The sequence below is a fragment of the Balaenoptera musculus genome, chromosome 1, assembly GCF_009873245.2.
Source record: "Balaenoptera musculus isolate JJ_BM4_2016_0621 chromosome 1, mBalMus1.pri.v3, whole genome shotgun sequence".
NCBI classification, from domain to species: Eukaryota; Metazoa; Chordata; class Mammalia; order Artiodactyla; family Balaenopteridae; genus Balaenoptera; species Balaenoptera musculus.
Genome location: NC_045785.1, coordinates 126,036,834 through 126,063,507, shown reverse-complemented (window position 1 = coordinate 126,063,507; position 26,674 = coordinate 126,036,834). Strand labels below are relative to the sequence as shown.

At 38.7% G+C, this 26,674-nt stretch overlaps 1 protein-coding gene across 2 annotated transcripts in view; it reads left to right on the top strand.

Moving 5' to 3' along the window:
• Positions 1 to 26,674, top strand: part of KIFAP3 (kinesin associated protein 3) — a 164,415-nt gene that overhangs the window by 30,889 nt on the left and 106,852 nt on the right. For both annotated transcript variants that reach the window (XM_036868012.1, XM_036868022.1), the window contains exons 6-8: positions 5,191 to 5,290; positions 6,595 to 6,719; positions 8,895 to 8,993. In XM_036868012.1, coding sequence (XP_036723907.1) covers positions 5,191 to 5,290; positions 6,595 to 6,719; positions 8,895 to 8,993 — 324 coding nt within the window. The remainder of the gene's footprint in view (positions 1 to 5,190; positions 5,291 to 6,594; positions 6,720 to 8,894; positions 8,994 to 26,674) is intronic.

Here is a 26,674-nt window from a genome sequence, read left to right as displayed (position 1 = left end):
AACATTTAAAGCTTGTGTTTCCTTATTTATTTTCATTTTGGATGATCTGTCCATTGGTGAAAGTGCAGTGTAAAGTCCTCTACTATGATTGTGTTCCTGTTGATTTCCCCTTTTATGGCTGTTAACATTTGCCTTATGTATTGAGGTGCTCCTGTGTTGGGTGCATAAATATTTACAATTGTTATATCTTCTTCTTGGATTGATCCCTTGATCATTATGTAGTGTCCTTCTTTGTCTCTTGTAATAGTCTTTATTTTAAAGTCTATTTTGTCTGATATGAGAATTGCTGCTCCAGCTTTCTTTTGATTTCCATTTGCATGGAATATCTTTTTCCATCCCCTCACTTTCAGTCTGTATGTGTCCCTTGGTCTGATGTGGGTCTCTTTTAGACAGCATATATATGGGTCTTGTTTTTTTATCCATTCAGCCACTCTACGTCTTTTGGCTGGAGCATTTAATCCATTTACATTTAAGGTAATTATCAATATGTATGTTCCTGTTACCATTTTCTTAATTGTTTTGGGTTTGTTTTGTGAGTCTTTTTCTTGTGTTTCCCACCTAGAGAAGTTTCTTTAGCATTTTTTCTAAAGCTGGCTTTGTGGTGCTGAATTCTCTTAGCTTTCACTTGTCTGTAAAGATATTAATTTCTCTGTCAAATCTGAATGAGATCCTTGCTGGGTAGAGTAATCTTGGGTGTAGGTTTTTCCCTTTCATCGCTTTAAATATGTCCTGCCACTCCCTTCTGGCTTGCAGAGTTTCTGCTGAAAGATCAGCTGTTAACCTTATGGGGATTCCCTTGTGTGTTATTTGTTGTTTTTCCCTTGCTGCTTTTCATATTTTTTCTTTGTATTTCATTTTTGATAGTTTGATTAATATGTGTCTTGGCGTGTTTCTCCTTGGGTTTATCCTGTATGGGACTCTCTGTGCTTCCTGGACTTGATTAACTATTTCCTTTCCCATACTGGGGAAGTTTTCAATTCTAATTTATTCAAATATTTTCTCAGAACCTTTCTTTTTCTCTTCTTCTTCTGGGACCCCTATAATTCGAACGTTGGTGTGTTTAATGTTGTCCCAGAGGTCTCTGAGACTGTCCTCAATTATTTTCATTCTTTTTCTTTATTCTCCTCTACAATAGTTATTTCCACTATCTTATCTTCCAGGTCACTTATCCGTTCTTCTACCTCAGTTATTCTGGTATTGATTCCTTCTAGAGAATTTTTAATTTCATTTATTGTGTTGTTCATTATTATTGTTTGTTTGCTCTTTAGTTCTTCTAGGTCCTTGTTAAACGTTTCTTGTATTTTCTCCATTCTATTTCCAAGATTTTGGATCATCTTTACTATCATTACTGTGAGTTCTTTTTCAGGTAGACTGCCTATTTCCTCTTTATTTGTTTGGTCTGGTGGGTTTTTAACTTGCTCCTTCATCTACTATGTGTTTCTCTGTCTTCTCATTTTTCTTAACTCACTGTGTTTGGGATCTCCTTTTCACAGGCTGCAGGTTTGTAGTTCCCTTTGTTTTTGGTGTCCGCCCCCAGTGGCTAAGGTTGGTTCAGTGAGTTGTGTAGGCTTCCTGGTGGAGGGGACTAGTGCCTGTGTTCTGGTGGATGAGGCTGGATCTTGTCTTTCTGGTGGGCAGGACTGTGTCCGGTGGTGTGTTTTGGGGTGTCTGTGACCTTATTATGATTTTAGGCAGCCTCACTGCTAATGGGTGGGGTTGTGTTCCTGTCTTGCTAGTTGTTTGGCATAGGGTGTCCAGCACTGTAGCTTGCTGGTCATTGAGTGGAGCTGGGTCTTAGTGTTGAGATGGAGATCTCTGGGAGAGCTTTTGCCATTTGATATTATGTGGAACCGGGAGTTCTCTGGTGGTCCAGTGTCCTGAACTCGGCTCTTCCACCTCAGTGTCACAGGCCTGACACCCGGCTGGAGCACTGAGACCCTGTCAGCCACACAGCTCAGAAGAAAAGGGAGAAAAAAGAAAGAAAGAAAGAAAATAAAGTTATTAAAATAAAAAATAATTATTAAAAATAAAAAAATTTAAAAGTAATAAAAAGAAAATAAAAAGGGAAGAAAGAAGAGAGCAGCCAAACCAAAACACAAATCCACCAATGATAACAAGCGCTAAAAATTATACTAAAAAAAGAAATAAATGGACAGACAGAACCCTAGGACAAATGGTAAAAGCAAAGCTCTACAGACAAAATCACACAAAGAAGCATACACGTACACACTTACAAAAAGAGAAAGAGGAAAAAAAAATTTATATCGTTGCTCCCAAAGTCCACCGCCTCAATTTTGGGATGATTCGTTGTCTATTTAGGTATTCCACAGATGCAGGTACATCAAGTTGATTGTGGAGATTTAACCTGCTGCTCCTGAGATTGCTGGGAGAGATTTCCCTTTCTCTTCTTTGTTCGCACAGCACCTGGGGTTCAGCTTTGGATTTGCGTGTAGGTCTCCTGAGGGCATCTGTTCTTTGCTCAGACAGGACGGGGTTAAAGTAGCAGCTGATTAGGGGGCTCTGGCTCACTCAGGCCAGGGGGAGGGAGGGGTACAGAATGCGGGTTGAGCCTGCGGGCGGCAGAGGCCGGCAGGACGTTGCACCAGCTTGAGGCGCGCCGTGTGTTCTCCCAGGGAAGTTGTCCCTGGATCACGGGACCCTAGCAGTGGAGGGCTGCACAGTCTCCCGGGAGGGGAGGTGTGGATAGTGACCTGTGCTTGCACACAGGCTTCTTGGTGGCTGTAGCAGCAGCCTTAGCGTTTTATGCCCGTCTCTGGTGTCCATGCTGATAGCCACGGCTCGCGCCCGTCTCTGGAGATGGTTTAGGCAGTGCTCTGAATCCCGTCTCCTCACGCACCGCTAAACAATGGTCTCTTGCCACTTAGGCAGGTCCAGACTTTTTCCCGGACTCCCTCCCGGCTAGCTGTGGCGCACTAGCCCCCTTCAGGCTGTGTTCACGCAGCCAACCCCAGTCCTCTCCCTGGGATCTGACCTCAGAAGCCCGAGCCTCAGCTCCCAGCCCCCATCTGTCCCAGCGGGTGAGCAGAGAAGTCTCTCGGGCTGCTGAGTGCTGGTCGGCACCGCTCCTCTGTGAGGGAATCTCTCCGCTTTGCCCTCTGCACCCCTGTTGCTGCACTCTCCTCCGTGGGTCTGAAGGTTCCCTTCCACCACCCGCAGTCTCCGCCTGCGAAGGGGCTTCCTAGTGTGTGGAAACCTTTCCTCCTTCACAGCTCCCTCCCACTGGTGCAGGTCCTGTCCCTATTCTTTTGTCTCTGTTTTTTCTTTTTTCTTTTCCCCTACCCAGGCATGTGGGGAGTTTCATGACTTTTGGGAGGTCTGAGGTCTTCTGCCAGCGTTGTAGGTGTTCTGTAGGAGTTGTTCCACATGTAGATGTATTTCTGATGTATTTGTGGGGAGGAAGGTGATCTCCTCGTCTTACTCTTCTGCCATCTTGAAGGTCTCTCTCCAGCTTAGTTATTGAATACTCCTTCTTTTCCCAGAGATTTGAAATGGCTTTTCTACTATATGCTGGCCATTTTTTTATTCAATTGATACTTCTTGAAAGCTTATTCTGTGCCAGATACTGTTCTCATATATTCATAGATATGTTTTGATGCTTTCTTTTCTTTTCCATTGATCTGTTTGATAACTTCCATACCAGTATCATACTGTTGTTGTTTTGTTTTGTACTTTGACTAGAGTTTTAGAGTATGTAGGAGAAATGTTCCAATTTGTTGAGTTCTTTTTTTTAAAGTGGTGTTGCTGGTCTTTGTACATTTTCTTATATATTGTTTTGAGATCACTTTATTATATTCTCTAAGAAAATCTTAACAGAATTTTAATTATGATTGCACTCAAATTATAAATTAATTTTGGGTTATATTTTGATCTGTTGTAAACTTTGTAATTTTCTTTTGGTTTATTTCTTCATAACCTGTGTATAATTCCTATAGCTGTATTTTTATTGAGACATTTTTCTGTTCTTTAGTAAAGAAGAAAAATGCTAAATTTGTGACATTGTAGTACATCATTTTCCAAAGTATATTCTAAGAAATGCTGTATCCTCTGGATTATAAGGATGAATGCCTTTGGAAATACTGGATTAAGCAAAGCTAAACCAGATTCTTTATTAAGTAGGACTTTTTTAGAGCTTTTGCATATTACCTATTTATTTGACTTCAGAATAATTTTGTTCAAAACCTGTATTATACCAGTGCTCTGTATTATGAATATGAATAATACAGTGAAATGCTATTATAGGGTGTTTTTCAGTTTGTATAAAAAATTCCTCACTAAGTGGATTAGTAATATACTGAATTCTTGTTGTTTCATAATCTGAATGGCCAGAAAGCTCAAATAAACTAAATACTTTCATTACCATAATAAATACTTACAATGCAGTCCACGAAGTACAATAGATCCTCAATGCCTGTTATAGAAAGTTGCGTTATGATCACTATGTAATACACAGATATTTCAATTTTTAATGATTTTAAGATTTAGTCAGCCATGTAACAGTACTAATTTGAAACTAGTCTCATTACTTTATGTTTACTTAATGTATAGTAATTCTCATTAATCAATTCATTACCTTTTTCAGGAAAAAGGTGTAACAGGGATGTTTATCAATCTACCCTAAAGCTAGTTTTGTGAAAAACTTTTTGCTCTATTTATGTCTGTTGGCATCAATTTAACATGACATTAAAATATTAGACTTTTTTTTCTGTGTATAAGTTTTATTTGATTATTAATTTGCTTTAGTGAAGTCAGTGGTAGCCTGCTTTAAACTGCTCATTATTTTTTTAGACTTAATCTAGTTTTTCACTTATTCATGAACACATTAAATCAGATGTTAAAAAAAAACTGGCACTGCAGTAGCAAGTGGAAATGAAAATTAAGAAATAAATGGTTCGTTTTATTATTTTATTGTCACCCATAGTATACTTACTATGTTACTTTATTTAGATCATATTTTATTTTTCTATTTACAGTTAGACTTAAAGCTGCATGTTGTGAGTTTTAGTATTTCAGTTTTAAAAATAGCTTTCTGTGTTGGAAAGAAGCATCCTACTTTTTGTCCCAGTTCTATCTTAGCTTTGTTATTTATTGATAGTAGACATTTAAAACCAATTACCCTTTATATCAGAGGCAAAGTGAGTGATCATTTTTGTACATCCCCTTTTTCTTTAGAAACTGCCCTTGGTGCATTAGCAAGAGTCCTCAGAGAAGACTGGAAGCAAAGTGTTGAGTTAGCTACAAACATAATATACATCTTTTTTTGCTTTTCCAGGTAAGTGTAAAAATTAGGAAATAAAAGTACTGATCTATATCTATTTCTGTCTGTCTGTGTCATTGGTTTAGATAGTAGATCACTAGTTTTCTCAGTCTTCTTATGTATCTAACTACGCTCTGCCTCTAAACTTCTATTTCCAATTCTCTGTCCTCTTTGTTGTTCTCTCTTTCTTTCAGTCTACACTCACCAATGCATATACATGTACAGTAGGATAATATAATGGTTTAGAGTTTAAGAGTTATGGGCTCTGGAAATAGACTCTCTGGCTTTGAATCCAAGTCCTGCTGTTTATTAGCCGTGTGATCTTGGCTACATTACTTAACCTTTCTGTGCTCAGTTTCCTCATCTGTAATTGTGGATAGTAATAGGAGCATCCTCTTCAGGAAGGTATTAGAAAAAAGCCTGACCCAGAGTAAGTGCCAGTAAATGTTACTGTTTTATATACAGTTGATCCTTGAACAACATGGGTTTGAACTGCGTGAGTCCACTTATACATAGATTTTTTTCCACTAAGTATGTACTACCATACTACATGGTCCCCCAGTTGAAACTGTGGATGCAGAACTGCAGATATGGAGGACCCACTATAAGTTATACATTTTTGACGACACAGAGGGTTGGCACCCCTATCCCTTGCATTGTTCAAGGGTCAACTGTGTGTGTGTGTGTGTGTGTGTGTGTGTATACACAGTATATGTTTGCAAACACATACCTGTTATGTATTCATGTATTTTATTTATACACATATATTCTTTAGAAGGATACTTATTGAGACATTGTGAAAAGTTTCTGACTTTTCAGAAATTCTAGGGAATTTCTTACCTCTGTTCTAAAAATGTGCCAGCATTAGCAAATAAATATTTACTGAATAAATACTTGGATGAATAAATTGTCTAGGAAACATATATAAAACCTAATTGCTAATACTTCACTAGTTTATTTCCTGGTATCAGTTTTATTCAATAATAGTACTGTTATATTATTAGTTTTGTTAGGTGGTAGTCTGAAATTTTATTTTGAGGGTATCTGAATAGTTAAAATGGTGGTTAATTACAAAAATGTGTTCTGTGTAATTTCTAACTTAAAAATAATTTCGTTTCAGGTAAGTGTTGTGTGTTAAAATATATTTAAAGTAATCTCACAATTTCAAGTCTTCCTAGTATACTGTGGGCATATTCATTTATTGAAATATGTATATCAAGTCTATTTTACATTGTTTGTACCAGTGTTTATCCAAAACAGATTTCCTGAAGCCACAAAATGTATTCCTTTAAATACATACTAAAAACTCTTCTTTAAAGCTTTTCTCAGTTTCATGGACTTATCACTCACTATAAAATTGGAGCTCTGTGTATGAATATCATTGATCATGAATTAAAAAGACATGAGCTTTGGCAAGAAGAACTTTCTAAGAAGAAGAAAACTGATATCCTTTGAAGCGGCATTTCACCCCACTGTTGCCTATTGCTGTGAGCTTTGGATGGAGAGGATTTTGTTTTGTTTGTCATTCACATTACTTGAAAAAATGCAAAAGTGTGCTGAAGGTTAAGATGAAGATTGAAATTATCAGAATGAATATAGTTTTACATATACTTTTTAATCTTTTTACAGCTTTGATTAGGTGATAAGCTAGAGGGAATAGATAATAGTGGTCCTGGATAACTGAATTGGTGAGTCTCTAAGTGACTGTGCTATTTTGTCCCTTAAGATCCTTTAGTTAGCTGAAGTCTGGCTCACCACTGTTGCTTATGTAGTTTTCTCTGTGTAATAAGGTGACTTTGATTGGAATGAGTGTGAATTTGGTGAAGAACATAGTTTTAAATTCTATTTTTCTAATTATTAAAAAAAGTATTTTTGGACTTACATACAAATTTGAGATGCCTGCAGAAGCGTAGAACCTGTGAAAGGAACCTTAAAAAGAATCAATTTTAACCTTTCAATACAAGAATCTTTTCTGCAACTTCCCTTACAAATCGATCATTTAGTCTCTTTATCATGTCACTGCTTATTGATTTAGCTCATTCTGTGTTTTGACATTCTATTTATTATAATGGTTTTTTGCTTAGTGTACTAAAGTCTACTTCCCAATAACTTCTATCCCTTGATTCTAATCTTGCATACTGAAGCAATATAGAATAAGGATATTTTCTTCAATATCACATTTCTTATATATGAAGATATTTGTCATATTTCTTCTACAACTTTAATTCTAAATTGAAGGCCCTGGCTTATTCATATCTGTCTAATATGACATGTTTTGCAGATGACAAGTCATATTGGTAACTTTCCTTTGAACCCAATATTTATTGATCTCTTTTAAAAAGTAAAAATATTATTTCTGTTGTGCCCAATATCTCATGTTTTTTACCTCCCCTTCGTGGAATACCCAAGGCACTATAAAAATACACCCTCACACACACACACAGATTTGACTTTTCTTAATTAGGATCTTTATAGGTTTAGACAATTTTCTCTATGTGCTTTAAGCTTCTGACATCTAGATTGGTGTTGACTTAAGCCATATGGACAACTCAATAATCCTGGAGACTTCAGGTCATTTCTTGAGTCCCAAGTTTCCTGAATGTACCTAAAATTCATTGAAACTAAGGCAGGGGGGATACAGAGGAACCACTAATGGGACTTTTAGCAATCATTAATTTATACTTTGTGATTGCTTGGTGACAAGAACTGATCTTTTAGGATATATCATATTCCTATAAATATTAGACACCACTGAATGTAAGATACACCATTATTTATGAACCACTGCGAAAGGAAAAAGATGCTTCCAATTAAAACTATGACATATCATGGATTATAAGATATATTCAAATTCTGGAGATGTTAAGATGTGCAAAAAATGTGTCTCAGAATCAGTGGATTACAATAATTGAAGGAATATAAAAATGACCTATCAGAATTTTGGCCATTTCTCCTAAGATATTACTATTTTATTAAGTCTTAAGTTTCCTTGTGTTGTGATGCAAGTAGCATTCCACAAGGGGGATGTTTTTGAGTGCTTGGGGATCCTGAATTCATACTGAAGTAATTGGTTATTTCTGCAGGTGTCCAAGGGACTACTTGGGGCTATAAGATATAATTTTTAAATTTTGTTTTTCTCTAACTTTGGGATATTTCTCTTTTTGTATGTAGTCTGAAGAGGGTGCTAAAAAGCTTTAGATATAATCAACGTCCTTTCAATATACTAGACATCTGTCCGAAGTGGAATTCACTATTCTTATTAACTAAATCATTCTTTAAGGCTGTAACCTTTTTGATTCATGGACCTATTTTTTAATCTGGTGAAAGTTAGAGACTTGTGCACATACATAAAATATTTACATACAATTTCTGAGGATTCAAGTACTTGGTGAAGCCTAAACATGTGTTCACCCAAGGTCTGCAAGCACATCCTCGAGCACTTGGTTAAGAAGATCTGTTATAACACAATTGTGCAGGGAATAATATTTTAATTAAACTATTGGTTACAGAAAATAACTGGATAAAATTGCACATAAAATTTATTAGCACTGTTCTTCATAGTATTTTTCATTAGGTTTTCTTTGCTTCAGTGAATATGGATGATCCTTAACTTGTTTACTTGATGAAGACCCTGAAAACCAAACCTTGAAAAAAGATTATGAAAAAACCTTTAAAAAATACCAGGGGCTTGTGGTAAAACAGGAACAGCTCTTACGAGGTATGAATACCTAAGCAATGAGAACGCAACAAAGTTCTTACTATACATTCAGCTTGTTCTATTTTTGTCAGATAAATAAAGCTAATACCAGACTAATTGAAAGTTCTATGAATTTTAATGTACTACAGAATCTTCTGTCTTTAGCATTGATAATGATGTTTTAAATTTCACTGCACTATCTTTCTACCAAAAGGCCCCATTCAGCTCTTAAATGTATAAATTACATTCTTGAAATTGTATTAATCAGAAAGGATTTTTTAATCCAATGTATGGCCTTTTCAATAATAAGAATCTTGTCTCTCAAACTCTGCTATATGTATCTTATATGGTGACAATTTTGTTGCTTTCCTAGGAAATAGATGTACAATTTTTCAAAATATTTCTCTTTAATAAAAAATAGTCTCCTCTTTCTGGGGTTTGTGAGAGATTTAACAGTTCGATAGTATGGTTTTTCAGTCATTGATAAGATGCAAAATCTTATGTTGTTAGTAAGAATGATGTGGGACTTTTAAGTGTGCATTCAATTCCTGCTTTGTAGCTGACTATTGATTTTTTCCCCCGGCTTTATTGAGATATAATTGACATATAACACTGTGTAAGTTTAAGGTATACAGTGTAATGGTTTGATACAAGTATATGTTGCAGAATGTTTACCACAATAAGATTACTTAACAAATCCTTCTCCTCACATAATTACCATTTTGTTGTTGTTGTTGTTTTTATGGTGAGAACATTTAAGATCTGTCATAGCACCATTCAAGTATACAGTACAGTATTTTTACCTGTAGTCACCACCCTGTATATTAGATCCTGGAACTTACTCATCTTATAACTGAAAGTTTGTACTCTTTGACCACCGTCTCCCCATTTCCCCCACAACCCAGCGTCTGGTAACCATCAATCTACTCCTCGTTTCTGTGAGCTCAGCGTTTTTAGATTCCACATATAAGCATATAAGTGAGAACATACAGCATTTGTCTTCCTCCGTCTGACTTATTTCATTTAGCATAATGCCCTCAAGATCCATCTTTGTTGTGGCAAATGTCAGAATATCGCCCTTTTTAATAAACAAGTAATATTCTATTTTATATATATTACATATAATATATAAGTAATATACGTTATATATTTTATATAATATTTTATATAAATATATATATCACATCTACTTTATCCATTCATCCATGTATAGACACTTAGGTTGCTTCCACATTTTAAATATTATGAATAATGCTGGAGTGAACATGGGAGTGCAGATATCTCTTTGAGGTCGTGATTTTATTTCCTTTGGATATATACCCAGAAGTAGGATTGCTGAGTCATATGGTAGTTCTATTTTTAACCTTTTGAGGAACCACCATACTGTTTTCCAGAGTGGCTGCACCAGTATATAGTCCTGTCAACAGTACACCAAGTGTTCCCTTTTCTCCACATTTGCCAGCATTTATCTCTTGTCTTTTTGATAATAGCCATTCTGACAGATGTGAGATTGTATCTCAGTGTAGTATTGATTTGCATTTGCCTGATGATTAGTGATGTTGACCATTTTCATGTGTCTGTTGGCCATCTGTACGTCTTCTTTGGAAAAATTTCTATTCAGATCCTCTGCCCATTTTTTTAATTGAGTTTGATTGTTCGATGTTGAGTTGTGTGAGTTCTTTGTGTATTTTGGATATTAACCCCTTATTGGATATATCATATGCAAATACCCTCTCTTATTCTGTAGGCTGCTTTTTCATTTTGTTGATAGCTAGCTTCCTTTGCTGTGTAAAAGCTTTTTAGTTTGATGTAGTCCAATTTGTTTGTTTTACTTTTGTTTCCCTTGCCTGAGGAGACATATCCAAAAAATTATTGCTAAGGCTGATGTCAGAGAGCATACTGCCTATGTTTTCTTCTAGGAGTTTTACGGCTTCAGGTCTTACATTTAAGGCTTTAATCCAATTTGAGTTTATTTATTTATTTTTTTAACATCTTTATTGGAGTATAATTGCTTTACAATGGTGTGTTAGTTTCTGCTTTATAACAAAGTGAATCAGTTATACATATACATATGTTCCCATATCTCTTCCCTATTGCATCTCCCTCCCTCCCACCCTCCCTATCCCACCCCTCTAGGTGGTCACAAAGCACAGAGCTGATCTCCCTGTGCTATGCGGTTGCTTCCCACTAGCTATCTATTTTACGTTTGGTAGTGTATATATGTCCATAACACTCTCTCACTTTGTCACATCTTACCCTTCCCCCTCCCCATATCCTCAAGTCCATTCTCTAGTAGGTCTGTGTCTTTATTCCCGTCTTGCCACTAGGTTCTTCATGACCTTTTTTTTTTTTTCCCTTAGATTCCATATATATGTGTTAGCATACTGTATTTGTTTTTCTCTTTCTGACTTACTTCACTCTGTATGACAGACTCTAACTCCATCCACCTCATTACAAATACCTCCATTTCATTTCTTTTTATGGCTGAGTAATATTCCATTGCATATATGTGCCACATCTTCTTTATCCATTCATCCGATGATGGACATTTAGGTTGCTTCCATGTCCTAGCTATTGTAAATAGAGCTGCAATGAGCATTTTGGTACATGACTCTTTTTGAATTATGGTTTTCTTAGGGTATATGCCCAGTAGTGGGATTGCTGGGTCATATGGTAGTTCTATTTGTAGTTTTCTAAGGAACCTCCATACTGTTCTCCATAGTGGCTGTATCAATTTACATTCCCACCAACAGTGCAAGAGGGTTCCCTTTCCTCCACACCCTCTCCAGCATTTATTGTTTCTAGATTTTTTGATGATGGCCATTCTGACCGGTGTGAGATGATATTTCATTGTAGTTTTGATTTGCATTTCTCTAATGATTAGTGATGTTGAGCATTCTTTCATGTGTCTGTTGGCAATCTGTATATCTTCTTTGGAGAAATGTCTATTTAGGTCTTCTGCCCATTTTTGGATTGGGTTGTTTGTTTTTTGTTATTGAGCTGCATGAGCTGCTTGTGAATCTTGGAGATTACTCCTTTGTCAGATGCTTCATTTGCAAATATTTTCTCCCATTCTGATGGTTGTCTTTTGGTCTTGTTTATGGTTTCCTTTGCTGTTCAAAAGCTTTTAAGTTTCATTAGGTCCCATTTGTTTATTTGTGTTCTTATTTCCATTTCTCTGGGAGCTGGGTCAAAAAGAATCTTGCTGTGATGTATGTCATAGAGTGTTCTGCCTATGTTTTCCTCTAAGAGTTTGATAGTGTCTGGCCTTACACTTAGGTCTTTAATCCATTTTGAGTTTATTTTTGTGCATGGTGTCAGGGAGTGTTCTAATTTCATACTTTTACATGCATCTGTCCAATTTTCCCAGCACCACTTATTGAGGAGGCAGTCTTTTCTCCACTGTATATGCTTGCCTCCTTTATCAAAGATAAGGTGACCATATGTGCGTGGGTTTATCTCTGGGCTTTCTATCTTGTTCCATTGATCTGTATTTCTGTTTTTGTGCCAGTACCAAACTATCTTGATTACTGTAGCTTTGTGATATAGTCTGAAGTCAGGGAGCCTGATTCCTCCAGCTCCATTTTTCGTTCTCAAGATTGCTTTGGCTATTCAGGGTCTTTTGTGTTTCCATACAAATTGTGAAATTTTTTGTTCTAGTTCTGTGAAAAATGCCAGTGGTAGTTTCATAGGGATTGCATTGAATCTGTAGATTGCTTTGGGTAGTAGAGTAATTTTCACAATGTTGATTCTTCCAATCCAAGAGCATGGTATATCTCTCCATCTATTTGTATCATCTTTAATTTCTTTCATCAGTGTCCTATAATTTTCTGCATACAAGTCTTTTGTCTCCTTAGGTAGGTTTATTCCTAGATATTTTATTCTTTTTGTTGCAATGGTAAATGGCAGTGTTTTCTTAATTTCACTTTCAGATTTTTCGTCATTAGTGTATAGAAATGCAAGAGATTTCTGTGCATTAATTTTGTATCCTGCTACTTTACCAAATTCATTGATTAGCTCTAGTAGTTTTCTGGTAGCATCTTTAGGATTCTCTATGTATAGTATCACGTCATCTGCAAACAGTGACAGCTTTACTTCTTCTTTTCCGATTTGGATTCCTTTTATTTCTTTTTCTTCTCTGATTGCTGTGGCTAAAACTTCCAAAACGATGTTGAATAATAGTGGTGAGAGTGGGCAACCTTGTCTTGTTCCTGATCTTAGTGGAAATGATTTCAGTTTTTCATCATTGAGGATGATGTTGGCTGTGGGTTTGTCATATATGGCCTTTATTATGTTGAGGAAAGTTCCCTCTATGCCTACTTTCTCTAGGGTTTTTATCATAAGGGGGTGTTGAATTTTGTCAAAAGCTTTCTCTGCATCTATTGAGATGATCATGTGGTTTTTCTCCTTCAATTTGTTAATATGGTGTATCACGTTGATTGATTTGCGTATATTGAAGAATCCTTGCATTCCTGGGATAAACCCCAGTTGATCATGGTGTATAATCCTTTAAAAGGATTATGTGCTGTTGGATTCTGCTTGCTAGTATTTTGTTGAGGATTTTTGCATCTATGTTCATCAGTGATATTGACCTGTAGTTTTCTTTCTTTGTGACATCTTTGTCTGGTTTTGGTATCAGGGTGATGGTGGCCTCGTAGAATGAGTTGGGGAGTGTTCCTCCCTCTGCAATATTTTGGAAGAGTTTGAGAAGGATAGGTGTTAGCTCTTCTCTAAATGTTTGATAGAATTCGCCTGTGAAGCCATCTGGTCCTGGGCTTTTGGTTGTTGGAAGATTTTTAATCACAGTTTCAATTTCAGTGCTTGTGATTGGTCTGTTCATATTTTCTATTTCTTCCTGGTTCAGTCTCAGCAGGTTGTGCATTTCTAAGAATCTGTCCATTTCTTCCAGGTTGTTCATTTTATTGGCATAGGGTTGCTTGTAGTAATCTCTCATGATCGTTTGTATTTCTGCAGTGTCAGTGGTTACTTCTCCTTTTTCATTTCTAATTCTATTGATTTGAGTCTTCTCCCTTTTTTTCTTGATGAGTCTGGCTAATGGTTTATCAATTTTGTTTATCTTCTCAAAGAACCAGCTTTTAGTTTTATTGATCTTTGCTATTGTTTCCTTCATTTCTTTTTCATTTATTTTTGATCTGATCTTTATGATTTCTTTCCTTCTGCTAACTTTGGGGTTTTTTGTTCTTCTTTCTCTAATTGCTTTAGGTGCAAGGTTAGGTTGTGTATTCGAGATCTTTCCTGTTTCTTGAGATGGGCTTGTATTGCTATAAATTTCCCTCTTAGAACTGCTTTTGCTGCATCCCATAGGTTTTGGGTCATCGTGTTTTCATTGTCATTTGTTTCTAGGTTTTTTTGATTTCCCCTTTGATTTCTTCAGTGATCACTTCGTTATTAAGTAGTGTATTGTGTAGCCTCCATGTGTTTGTATTTTTTACAGATCTTTTCCTGTAATTGATATCTAGTCTCATAGCGTTGTGGTCAGAAAAGATACTTGATACTATTTCAATTTTCTTAAATTTACCAAGGCTTGATTTGTGACCCAAGATATGATCTATCCTGGAGAATGTTCCATGAGCACTTGAGAAAAATGTGTATTCTGTTGTTTATGGGTGGAATGTCCTATAAATATCAATTAAGCCCATCTTGTTTAATGTATTATTTAACGCTTGTGTTTCCTTATTTATTTTCATTTTGGATGATCTGTCCATTGGTGAAAGTGGGGTGTTAAAGTCCCCTACTATGATTGTGTTGCTGTCGATTTCCCCTTTTATGGCTGTTAGTATTTGCCTTATGTATTGAGGTGCTCCTATGTTGGGTGCATAAATATTTACAATTGTTATACCTTCCTCTTGGATCGATCCCTTGATCATTATATAGTGTCCTTCTTTGTCTCTTGTAATAGTCTTTATTTTAAAGTCTATTTTGTCTGATATGAGAATTGCTACTCCAGCTTTCTTTTGATTTCCATTTGCATGGAATATCTTTTTCCATCCCCTCACTTTCAGTCTGTATGTGTCTCTAGGTCTGAAGTGGGTCTCTTGTAGACAGCATATATATGGGTCTTGTTTTTGTATCCATTCAGCCAGCCTGTATCTTTTGGTGGGAGCATTTAATCCATTTACATTCAAGGTAATTATCGATATGTATGTTCCTATTCCCATTTTCTTAAATGTTTTGGGTTTGTTATTGTAGGTGTTTTCCTTCTCTTGTGTTTCTTGCCTAGAGAAGTTCCTTTAGCATTTGTTGTAAAGCTGGTTTGGTGGTGCTGAACTCTCTCAGCTTTTGCTTGTCTGTAAAGGTTTTAATTTCTCCATCAAATCTGAATGAGATCCTTGCTGGGTAGAGTAATCTTGTTTGTAGGTTTTTCTCCTTCATCACTTTAAGTATATCCTGCCACTCCCTTCTGGCTTGCAGAGTTTCTGCTGAAAGATCAGGTGTTAACCTTATGGGGATTCCCTTGTGTGTTATTTGTTGTTTTTCCCTTGCTGCCTTTAATATATTGTCCTTATATTTAATTTTTGACAGTTTGATTAATATGTGTCTTGGCATGTTTCTCCTTGGGTTTATCCTGTATGGGACTCTCTGTGCTTCCAGGACTTGATTAACTATTTCCTTTCCCATATTAGGGAAGTTTTCAACTATAATCTCTTCAAATATTTTCTCAGTCCCTTTCTTTTTCTCTTCTTCTTCTGGGACCCCTATAATTCAAATGTTGGTGCGTTTAATGTTGTCCCAGAGGTCTCTGAGACTGTCCTCAGTTCTTTTCATTCTTTTTTCTTTATTCTGCTCTGCAGTAGTTATTTCCACCATTTTATCTTCCAGGTCACTTATCCGTTCTTCTGCCTCAGTTATTCTGCTATTGATCCCATCTAGAGTATTTTTAATTTCATTTATTGTGTTTTTCATCGTTGCTTGGTTCCTCTTTAGTTCTTCTACATCCTTGTTATATGTTTCTTGCATTTTGTCTATTCTATTTCCCAGTTTTTGGATCATCCTTACTATCATCATTCTGAATTCTTTTTCAGGTAGACTACCTATTTCCTCTTCATTTGTTAAGTCTGGTGTGTTTTGACCCTGCTCCTTCATCTGCTGTGTGTTTTTCTGTCGTCTCATTTTGCTTATCTTACTGTGTTTGGGGTCTCCTTTTCACAGGCTGCAGGTTCGTAGTTCCCGTTGTTTTTGGTATCTGTCCCCAGTGGCTAAGGTTTGTTCAGTGGGTTGTGTAGGCTTCCTGGTGGAGGGAATTAGTGACTGAGTTCTGGTGGATGAGGCTGGATCTTGTCTTTCTGGTGGGCACGTCCACGTCTGGTAGTGTATTTTGGGGTGTCTGTGGCCTTATTATGATTTTAGGCAGCCTCTCTGCTAATGGATGGGGCTGTGTTCCTGTCTTGCTAGTTGTTTGGCATAGGGTGTTCAGCACTGTAGCTTGCTGGTCATTGAGTGATGCTGGGTCTTGATGTTGAGATGGAGATCTCTGAGAGATTTTTGCCGTTTGGTATTACGTGGAGCTGGGAGGTCTCTTGTGGACCAGTGTCCTGAAGTTGGCTCTCCCACCTCAGAGGTACGGCCCTGATGCCTGGCTGGAGCACCAAGAGCCTTTCGTCCACACGGCTCAGAGTAAAAGGGAGAAAAAATAGAAAGAAAGAAAGAAAGAGGCTATTATATAGTGAAGTAAAATAAAGCTATTTTAAAGCAAAGCTATACAGACAAAATCTCACCCAGAAGCATATACATATACACTCACAAAAAAAGGAAAAGGGGAAAAATTAATATATCCTGCTCCCAAAGTCCACCTCCTGAATTTGGGATGATTCGTTGTCTATTCAGGTATTCAACAGATGCATCACATCAAGTTGTTTGTGGACTTTTAGTCCGCTGCTTCTGAGGCTGCTGGGAGAGATTTCCCTTTCTCTTCTTTGTTCATACAGCTCCCGGGGTTCAGCTTTGGATTTGGATCCGCCTCTGCATGTAGGTCGCCTGAGGGTGTCTGTTCCCCGCCCAGACAGGACGGGGTTAAAGGAGCAGCTGCTTCGGGGGATCTGGCTCACCCAGGCCGCAGGGAGGGAGGGGTACAGAGGAGGCGGGGCGAGCCTGCAGCGTCAGAGGCTGGCGTGACGTTGCACCAGCCTGAGGCGCGCAGTGCATTCTCCCGGGGAAGTTGTCCTTGGATCACGGGACCCTGGCAGTGGCGGGCGGCACAGGCTCCCGGGAGGGGCGGTGTGGAGAGTGACCTGTGCTCGCACACAGGATTTTTGGAGGTGGCAGCAGCAGCCCCAGCGTCTCATGCCCGTCTCTGGGGTCCGCGCTGATAGCCGCGGCTCGCGCCAGTCTCTGGAGTTCATTTAGGCGGCGCTCTGAGTCCCCTCTCCTTGCACGCCGCGAAACAAAGAGGCAAGAAAAAGTCTCTTGCCTCTTCGGCAGCTGCAGACTTTTTCCCGGTCTCCCTCCCAGCCAGCTGTGGTGCGCTAACCCCTTCAGGCTGTGTTCACGCCGCCAACCCCAGTCCTCTCCCTGCGATCCGACCGAAGCCCGAGCCTCGGCTCCCAGCCCCCGCCCGCCCCGGTGGCTGAGCAGACAAGCCTCTCGGGCTGGTGAGTGCTGGTCAGCGCCGAGCCTCCGTGCGGGAAGTGCGGGAATCTCTCCGCTTTGCCCTCCACACCCCTGTGGCTGCGCTCTCCTCCGTGGCTCCGAAGCTTCCCCCTTCTGCCACCCGCAGTCTCTGCCCACGAAGGGGCTTCCTAGTGCGTGCAAATCTTTCCTCCTTCACAGCTCCCTCCCACTGGTGCAGGTGCCGTCCCTATTCTTTTGTCTCTGTTATTTCTTTTTTCTTTTGCCCTACCCAAGTACGGGGGGAGTTTCTTGCCTTTTGGGAGGTCTGACGTTTTCTGCCAGCGTTCAGTGGGTGTTCTGTAGGAGCAGTTCCACGTGTAGATGTATTTCTACTGTATCTGTGGGAAGGAAGGTGATGTCCGCGTCTTACTCTTCCGCCATCTTCTCTCCTCCCCTTTTGGAAGATTTTTAATCACAGTTTCAATTTCAGTGCTTGTGATTGGTCTGTTCATATTTTCTATTTCTTCCTGGTTCAGTCTCGGTAGGTTGTGCATTTCTAAGAATCTGTCCATTTCTTCCAGGTTGTCCATTTTATTGGCATAGAGTTGCTTGTAGTAATCTCTCATGATCGTTTGTGTTTCTGCAGTGTCAGTGGTTACTTCTCCTTTTTCATTTCTAATTCTATTGATTTGAGTCTTCTCCCTTTTTCTCTGGATGAGTCTGGCTAATGGTTTATCAATTTTGTTTATCTTCTCGAAGAACCAACTTTTAGTTTCATTGATTTTTGCTATTGTTTCCTTCATTTCTTTTTCATTTATTTTTGATCTGATCTTTATGATTTCTTTCCTTCTGCTAGCTTTGGGGTTTTTTTGCTCTTCTTTCTCTAATTGCTTTAGGTGCAAGGTTAGGTTGTTTATTCCAGATGTTTCCTGTTTCTTGATGTACGCTTGTATTGCTATAAACTTCCCTCTTAGAACTGCTTTTGCTGCATCCCATAGGTTTTGGGTCGTCGTGTCTCCATTGTCATTTGTTTCTAGGTATTTTTTGATTTCCCCTTTGATTTCTTCAGTGATCACTTCGTTATTAAGTAGTGTATTGTGTAGCCTCCATGTGTTTGTACTTTTTACAGATCTTTTCCTGTAATTGATATCTAGTCTCATAGTGTTGTGGTCGGAAAAGTTACTTGATACGATTTCAGTTTTCTTAAATTTACCAAGGTTTGATTTGTGACCCAAGATATGATCTATCCTGGAGAATGTTCCATGAGCACTTGAGAAAAATGTGTATTCTGTTGTTTTTGGGTGGAATGTCCTATAAATATCAATTAAGTCCATCTTGTTTAATGTATCATTTAACGCTTGTGTTTCCTTATTTATTTTCATTTTGGATGATCTGTCCATTGGTGAAAGTGGGGTGTTAAAGTCCCCTACTATGATTGTGTTGCTGTCGATTTCCCCTTTTATGGCTGTTAGTATTTGCCTTATGGATTGAGGTGCTCCTATGTTGGGTGCATAAATATTTACAATTGTTATACCTTCCTCTTGGATCGATCCCTTGATCATTATATAGTGTCCTTCTTTGTCTCTTGTAATAGTCTTTATTTTAAAGTCTATTTTGTCTGATATGAGAATTGCTACTCCAGCTTTCTTTTGATTTCCATTTGCATGGAATATCTTTTTCCATCCCCTCACTTTCAGTCTGTATGTGTCTCTAGGTCTGAAGTGGGTCTCTTGTAGACAGCATATATATGGGTCTTGTTTTTGTATCCATTCAACCAGTCTGTGTCTTTTGATGGCAGCATTTTAATCCATTTACATTTAAGGTAATTATCGATATGTATGTTCCTATTCCCATTTTCTTAAATGTTTTGGGTTTGTTACTGTAGGTGTTTTCCTTCTCTTGTGTTTCTTGCCTAGAGAAGTTCCTTTAGCATTTGTTGTAAAGCTGGTTTGGTGGTGCTGAACTCTCTCAGCTTTTGCTTGTCTGTAAAGGTTTTAATTTCTCCATCAAATCTGAATGAGATCCTTGCTGGGTAGAGTAATCTTGTTTGTAGGTTTTTCTCCTTCATCACTTTAAGTATATCCTGCCACTCCCTTCTGGCTTGCAGAGTTTCTGCTGAAAGATCAGCTGTTAACCTTATGGGGATTCCCTTGTGTGTTATTTGTTGTTTTTCCCTTGCTGCTTTTAATATGTTTTCTTTATATTTAATTTTGGATAGTTTGATTAATATGTGTCTTGGCGTGTTTCTCCTTGGGTTTATCCTGTATGGGACTCTCTGTGCTTCCAGGACTTGATTAACTATTTCCTTTCCCATATTAGGGAAGTTTTCAACTATAATCTCTTCAAATATTTTCTCAGTCCCTTTCTTTTTCTCTTCTTCTTCTGGGACCCCTATAATTCGAATGTTGGTGCGTTTAATGTTGTCCCAGAGGTCTCTGAGACTGTCCTCAGTTCTTTTCATTCTTTTTTCTTTATTCTGCTCTGCAGTAGTTATTTCCACTATTTTATCTTCCAGGTCACTTATCCGTTCTTCTGCCTCAGTTAATCTGCTATTGATCCCGTCTAGAGTATTTTTAATTTCATTTATTGTGTTTTTCATTGTTGCTTGGTTCCTCTTTAGTTCTTCTACGTCCTTGTTATATGTTTCTTGCTTTTTGTCTATTCTATTTCCCAGATTTTGGATCATCCTTACTGTCATTATTCTGAATTCTTTTTCAGGTAGACTACCTATTTCCTCTTCATTTGTTAAGTCTGGTGTGTTTTGACCCTGCTCCTTCATCTGCTGTGTGTTTTTCTTTCGTCTCATTTTTCTTATCTTACTGTGTTTGGGGTCTCCTTTTCACAGGCTGCAGGTTCGTAGTTCCCGTTGTTTTTGGTATCTGTCCCCAGTGGCTAAGGTTGGTTCAGTGGGTTGTGTAGGCTTCCTGGTGGAGGGGACTAGTGCCTGTGTTCTGGTGGATGAGGCTGGATCTTGTCTTTCTGGTGGGCACGTCCACGTCTGGTGGTGTGTTTTGGGGTGTCTGTGGCCTTATTATGATTTTAGGCAGCGTCTCTGCTAATGGATGGGGCTGTGTTCCTGTCTTGCTAGTTGTTTGGCATAGGGTGTCCAGCACTGTAGCTTGCTGGTCGTTGAATGAAGCTGGGTCTTGATGTTGAGATGGAGATCTCTGAGAGATTTTTGCCGTTTGGTATTATGTGGAACTGGAAGGTCTCCTGTGGACCAGTGTTCTGAAGTTGGCTCTCCCACCTCAGAGGCACAGTCCTGATGCCTGGCTGGAGCACCAAGAGCCTTTCATCCACACGGCTCAGAATGAAAGGGAGAAAAAAATAGAAAGAAAGAAAGAGGATAAAATAAAATAAAATAAAACTATTATAATAAAAAATAAGAAAAAAAATTAAGAATATATTAAGAAAAATTTTTTTTTAATTTTTAAAAATAAATTTATTAATTTTTTATAATAAAAAGTAAGAAAAAATTTATTAAGAAAAAATTTTAATTTTTAAAAATACAAAATATGAAAAACCTTATTAAAAAATTTTTTTTAATTTCTAAAAATAGGAAATAAGGAAAAAATTATTAAGAAAACATTTATTAGGAAAAAAAATTTTTTTTAAGTAAAAAAAAGAGAAAAAAAAAACAAAAACGGACGGACCTAACCCTAGGACTAATGGTGAAAGCAAAGCTGTACAGACAAAATCTCACCCAGAAGCATATACATATACACTCACAAAAAAAGGAAAAGGGGAAAAATTAATATATCCTGCTCCCAAAGTCCACCTCCTGAATTTGGGATGATTCGTTGTCTATTTAGGTATTCAACAGATGCAGGCACATCAAGTTGTTTGTGGAGCTTTACTCCGCTGCTTCTGAGGCTGCTGGGAGAGATTTCCCTTTCTCTTCTTTGTTCATACAGCTCCCGGGGTTCAGCTTTGGATTTGGACCCGCCTCTGCATGTAGGTCTCCTGAGTGCGTCTGTTCCCTGCCCAGACAGAACGGGGTTAAAGGAGCAGCTGCTTCGGGTGCTCTGGCTCACTCAGGACGGTGGGAGGAAGGGGTACAGATGCGGGGTGAGCCTGCGGCGGCAGAGGCCGGCGCGACGTTGCAGCAGCCTGAGGCGCGCCGTGCGTTCTCCCAGGAAAGTTGTCCCCGGATCACGGGAGCCTGGCAGTGGCGGGCTGCACCGGCTCCTGGGAGGGGCGGTGTGGAGAGTGACCTGTGCTCGCACACAGGCTTCTTGGTGGCGGCAGCAGCAGCCCTAGCATCTCCTGCCCGTCTCTGGGGTCCGCGCTGATAGCCACGGCTTGTGCCCGTCTCTGGAGTTCGTTTAGGCGGGCTCTGAATCCCCTCTCCTTGCGTGCTGCGAAACAAAGAGGCAAGAAAAAGTCTCTTGCCTCTTCGGCAGCAGCAGACTTTTTCCCGGACTCCCTCCCATTTAGCACCGAAGCCTGAGCCTCAGCTCCCAGTCCCCGCCCGCCCCTGCGGCTGAGCCGACAAGCCTCTTGGGCTGGTGAGTGCTGCTCGGCGCCGAGCCTCCATGCGGGAATCTCTCCGTTTTTCCTTCTGCGCCCCTGTTGCTGCGGGATCCACGCTGATAGCCGCGGCTCGCGCCCGTCTCTGGAGCTCGTTTAGGCGGCGCTCTGAATCCCCTCTCCTTGCACGCCGTGAAACAAAGAGGCAAGAAAAAGTCTCTTGCCTCTTCGGCAGCTGCAGACTTTTTCCCGGACTCCCTCCCGGCTAGCACAGAAGCCCGAGCCTCAGCTCCCAGCCCCGCCCGCCCCGGCGGGTGAGCAGACAAACCTGTTGGGCTGGTGAGTGCTGGTCGGCACCGATCCTCCGTGCGGGAATCTCTCCGCTTTGCCCTCCGCACCCCTGTGGCTGCGCTCTCCTCCGTGGCTCTGAAGCTTCCCCCCTCTGCCACCCGCAGTCTCTGCCCGCGAAGGGGCTTCCTAGTGCGTGGAAACCTTTCCTCCTTCACAGCTCCCTCCCACTGGTGCAGGTCCCGTCCCTATTCTTTTGTCTCTGTTATTTCTTTTTTCTTTTGCCCTACCCAAGTACGTGGGGATTTTCTTGCCTTTTGGGAGGTCTGTCGTCTTCTGCCAGCGTTCAGTGGGTGTTCTGTAGGAGCAGTTCCACGTGTAGATGTATTTCTACTGTATCTGTGAGAAGGAAGGTGATCTCCGCATCTTACTCTTCCGCCATCTTGCCTCCTCCTCCCAGAAGCCAGGCCTCATCTTTGAGAACCACCAACAAGTATATATCAATCTGGTCCAGCTGGGGTCGCCTCCGTCACCCCGCCCCTATTCTTTTGTGTCTGTTGTTTCTTTTTTCTTTTGCCCTACCCAGGTACATGGGAAGTTTCTTGCCTTTTGGGAGGTCTGACGTCTTCTGCCAGCATTCAGTGGGTGTTGTATAGGAGCAGTTCCACGTGTAGATGTATTTCTGATGTATCTGTGGGGAGGAAGGTGATCTCCGCGTCTTACTCTTCCGCCATCTTCTCCTCTCTCTGAGTTTATTTTTGTATATGATGTGAAAAAGTATTCCAGCTTCATTCTTTTGCATGTAGCTGTTTAATTTTCCCAACACTGTTTATTGAAGAAGCTGTCTTTTAGCCATTGTATATTCTTTCCTCCATTGTTGTAGATTGACCATGTAAGTGTGAGTTTATTCCTGCACTTTCTATTCTGTTCCATTGCTATATGTCTGCTTTTGTGCCATACCATACTGTTTTGATTACTGTGGCTTTGTAGTATAGTTTGATATCAGAGCGCATGATATCTCCAGCTTTGTTCTTTGTAAAGAACAAAGCTGGAGATATTGTTTTGGCTGTTCGGGGTCTTTGTGTTTCCACGTGCATATATATTTAAAATTGTTGTATTTTCTTGTTGGAGTGATCCCTTTATCATTATGTAATGTCCTTCTTTGTCTCTAGTTACAGTCTTTGGTTTAAAGTCTATTTGTCTGATATAAGTATTGCTACCCCATTTTTCTTTTTGTTTCCATTTGCATGGAATACCTTTTAACATCCTCTCATTTTCAGTCAGTTTGTGGCTTTAGATCTGAAGTGATTCTCTTACAGGCACCATACGCATGGGTCTTATTTTTGTATCCAGTCAGCCACTCTATGTCTTGATTGGAGCTTTTAGTCCATTTACACTTAAAGTAATTATTGATAGGTATGTACTTTTTGCCATTTTGTTCATTGTTTTGGGTTTTTTTTTTTAATAGTCCTTTTATGGTCCTTTCTTTTGCTCTCTTCCCTTGTGATTTGATGTCTACCTTTTGTGTTATGTTTGGATTCCTTTGTCATTTTTGTGTGGGTATCTATTATAGATTTTTGGTTTGTGGTTACCATGAGGTTTATATATATATATATATATCTGTTATAAACCCTATGATACATTATTATTTTTGTATCAACAGTCAATTTTACTTTAAAGATGTTTAAATATTAAGAAAATAACCTTATATATTTACTTATATAGTTACTGTTTCCACCGATTCTACTATTTTTTGTGTAGATCATGTTTCTGTCGTCATTTTCTTTCTGTCTGAAAGATTTCCTTGTATATTTCTCACAGGATAGATTTACTAATGATGAATTATTTTATCTTTTTACATCTGAGAAATTCTTTGTTTTTTTTTTTCTTTTTTGAAATATTTTTACTGGTTTATAATTCTAGGTTGACAACTTATTTCCATTTGCTAAACATACTGTTACACTGTTGACATGCTTGCATTGTTTCTGATGAGAAGTCTGCTGTCATCCTTATCTTTTCTTCATCTGTATATGAGGTTTTTTCCCTCTGGCTGCTTTAAAATGGTCTCTTCATCATTTGTTTTGACCAGTTTGATTATATTGTGCTTTGGTGTAGCTTTCTTCATGTTTCTTGTTCTTGGATTTCACTGACCTTATTGGGATTGTGGATTTATATTTTTTATCAAATTTGGAAAATTATCAATTATTATTTCTTCAGGGACTCCAATTACAGGTATATTAGGTCACTTGACGTTTTTTCCATAGTTTACTGATACTCTTTACATTTTTGCTGTTGTTGTTTTTTTCTTTGTGTGTTTAATTGTGGATAGTTTCTAGTTATGTCTTCAATTTCACTAATCTTTTCTTCTCCAGTCTCTAAACTGCAGTTAATTCCATTTAGTATACAATCTCAGGCATTGTAGTTTTCATTGCTAGATGTTTGATTTAATCTTTTGTATATCCTCCATGTCTCTACTTAACTTTTAGAAAATTTGGAATACAGTTATATAACTATTTTGATGTTCATGTTCGATCATTCTAACTGTGGCGTCAGTTCTAGAACAGTTTCAGTTAGCTGATTTTTCTTTTCCTTACAGGTTGTGTTTTCCTGCTTTTTTTGAATGGCTAATAATCTTTGATTGGAGGCAGGACAATGTGAAATTTTCATTGTTATGTGATGGATATTATTTTATTCCTATAAATATTCTATTCCTGAGCTTTATTGTGAGACATAATTAAATTACTTGGAAACAGTTTGATCCTTTTGGATCATGCTCTTAAGATTTGTGAGTTTGGACATGAGCAGCATTTAGTCTAAAACTAATTATTCCATACTACTGAGGCAAGGCCCATGTGAGAACTCTACCCAGTGGCCCATTAATTATGAAGTTTCCAGTATAGCTGGTAGAAACAGGCATTATTTCCAGCTCTGTGTGCATGTCATGTATTTTTTCTTCTAATTCTTTCATTTTGTTCTGCCCCCAGCCTCAGATTTGTAACACATGTGACTAGTCAGTACTCTGCTCAATATGTAAAGTAGACCTCTGCAGAACTCTGGAACTCTTCTCTTTTTGCAGCTCTGTCCTCTCTGGTATTTTTTTCTGTGAACTCTAGCCACCTTGGCTTTCCTGGTCCCTTGGTTCCATCTCTTCATTCAAGAATTCTTTGGGGTTCTGCTGGGATTTTTCCTTATCTGTTTCATGACCTAGAATCTCTCAAGACAGTATTCTGGGGCAATCATGGGCCAGGTCATTTGTTTCTTATCTCTCAGGGATAACTATCCTTCATTATCTGGTGTTCAGTGTCCTGAAAACCCTTATTTTAGTCTTTTTGTTGTTGTTGTTATTGTTATTTTTTCTGGTGAGGGTTTCCAATCTGGTCCCTGTTCCTCTAATGTATTAATTTCCCAGAGTTGCCAAAACAAAGTACTGCAAACTGGGTGATTTAAAACAATAGAAATTTCACAGTTCTGGAGGCTAGAAAGCCAAAGTCAAGATGTCAGCAGGGCCATGCTGCCCCTGAAGACTCTAGAGAAGAATCTTTCCTTGGCTCTTCCTAGCATTTGGTGGCTTCTGGCAGTCCTTGGTGTTTCTTGGCTTGTGGCTGCATCTATTCATTCTCTGCCCACACCTTCACATGGCCTTCTTCCCACTGCATCTGTTATGTCCTCTCTTCTTATGAGGACCCCAGTCATTGGTTTCAAGGTCTACCTTAATCTGTTATGACCTCATCCTAACTAGTTACATCTGCAAAGACCCTGTTTCCAAATTAGTTCAAATTCCCAGGTTCTGGGTGGATGGAAATTTGAGGAGAACACTGTTCAACCCACTACATCTTTCTTGGTTGCAAGAAGAAGTCTACTATATGCTTTTTCAACACAACTTTAAAACCTTTTATTAGTGCCTTGCATGGAAAGTCAGCATGGTGCAATAGTGTAAATGTGTGAGCTTTGGTTTCTGGTGGGTTTTCTTGCTGTGTGGCTAGGGCAAGGTATTTAACTTCTCTGAATCTGGGGTTCCCATATGTAAAAATTTTTATAGTATTTCTTGCCCTGTAAAATTGTCTTAAAATTAAAATGGGTTACTGTTTATATATCAACTAGTACAGTGCCTGGCATATAGTAGGTACTTAATTAGTGAGAATTGCTTTTCCATTTCAAATATTTGTTAAATAAAAGTTTATATGTATGCATATATTTTTTTCATAAAGGTTTAGAGATGGTTTATAAGAGTACATAAAATGAAATACTAAAAAAATGAGCAAAATCAAGACAATAGGAGAGCAAAAAGACTATGTTGGCCATAATATTCTATGTAATTCTGACAGAAAACTTTCAGGTTTAACTCTGAAGCTTCCTGTCAGTCAAGGCCAAATGGA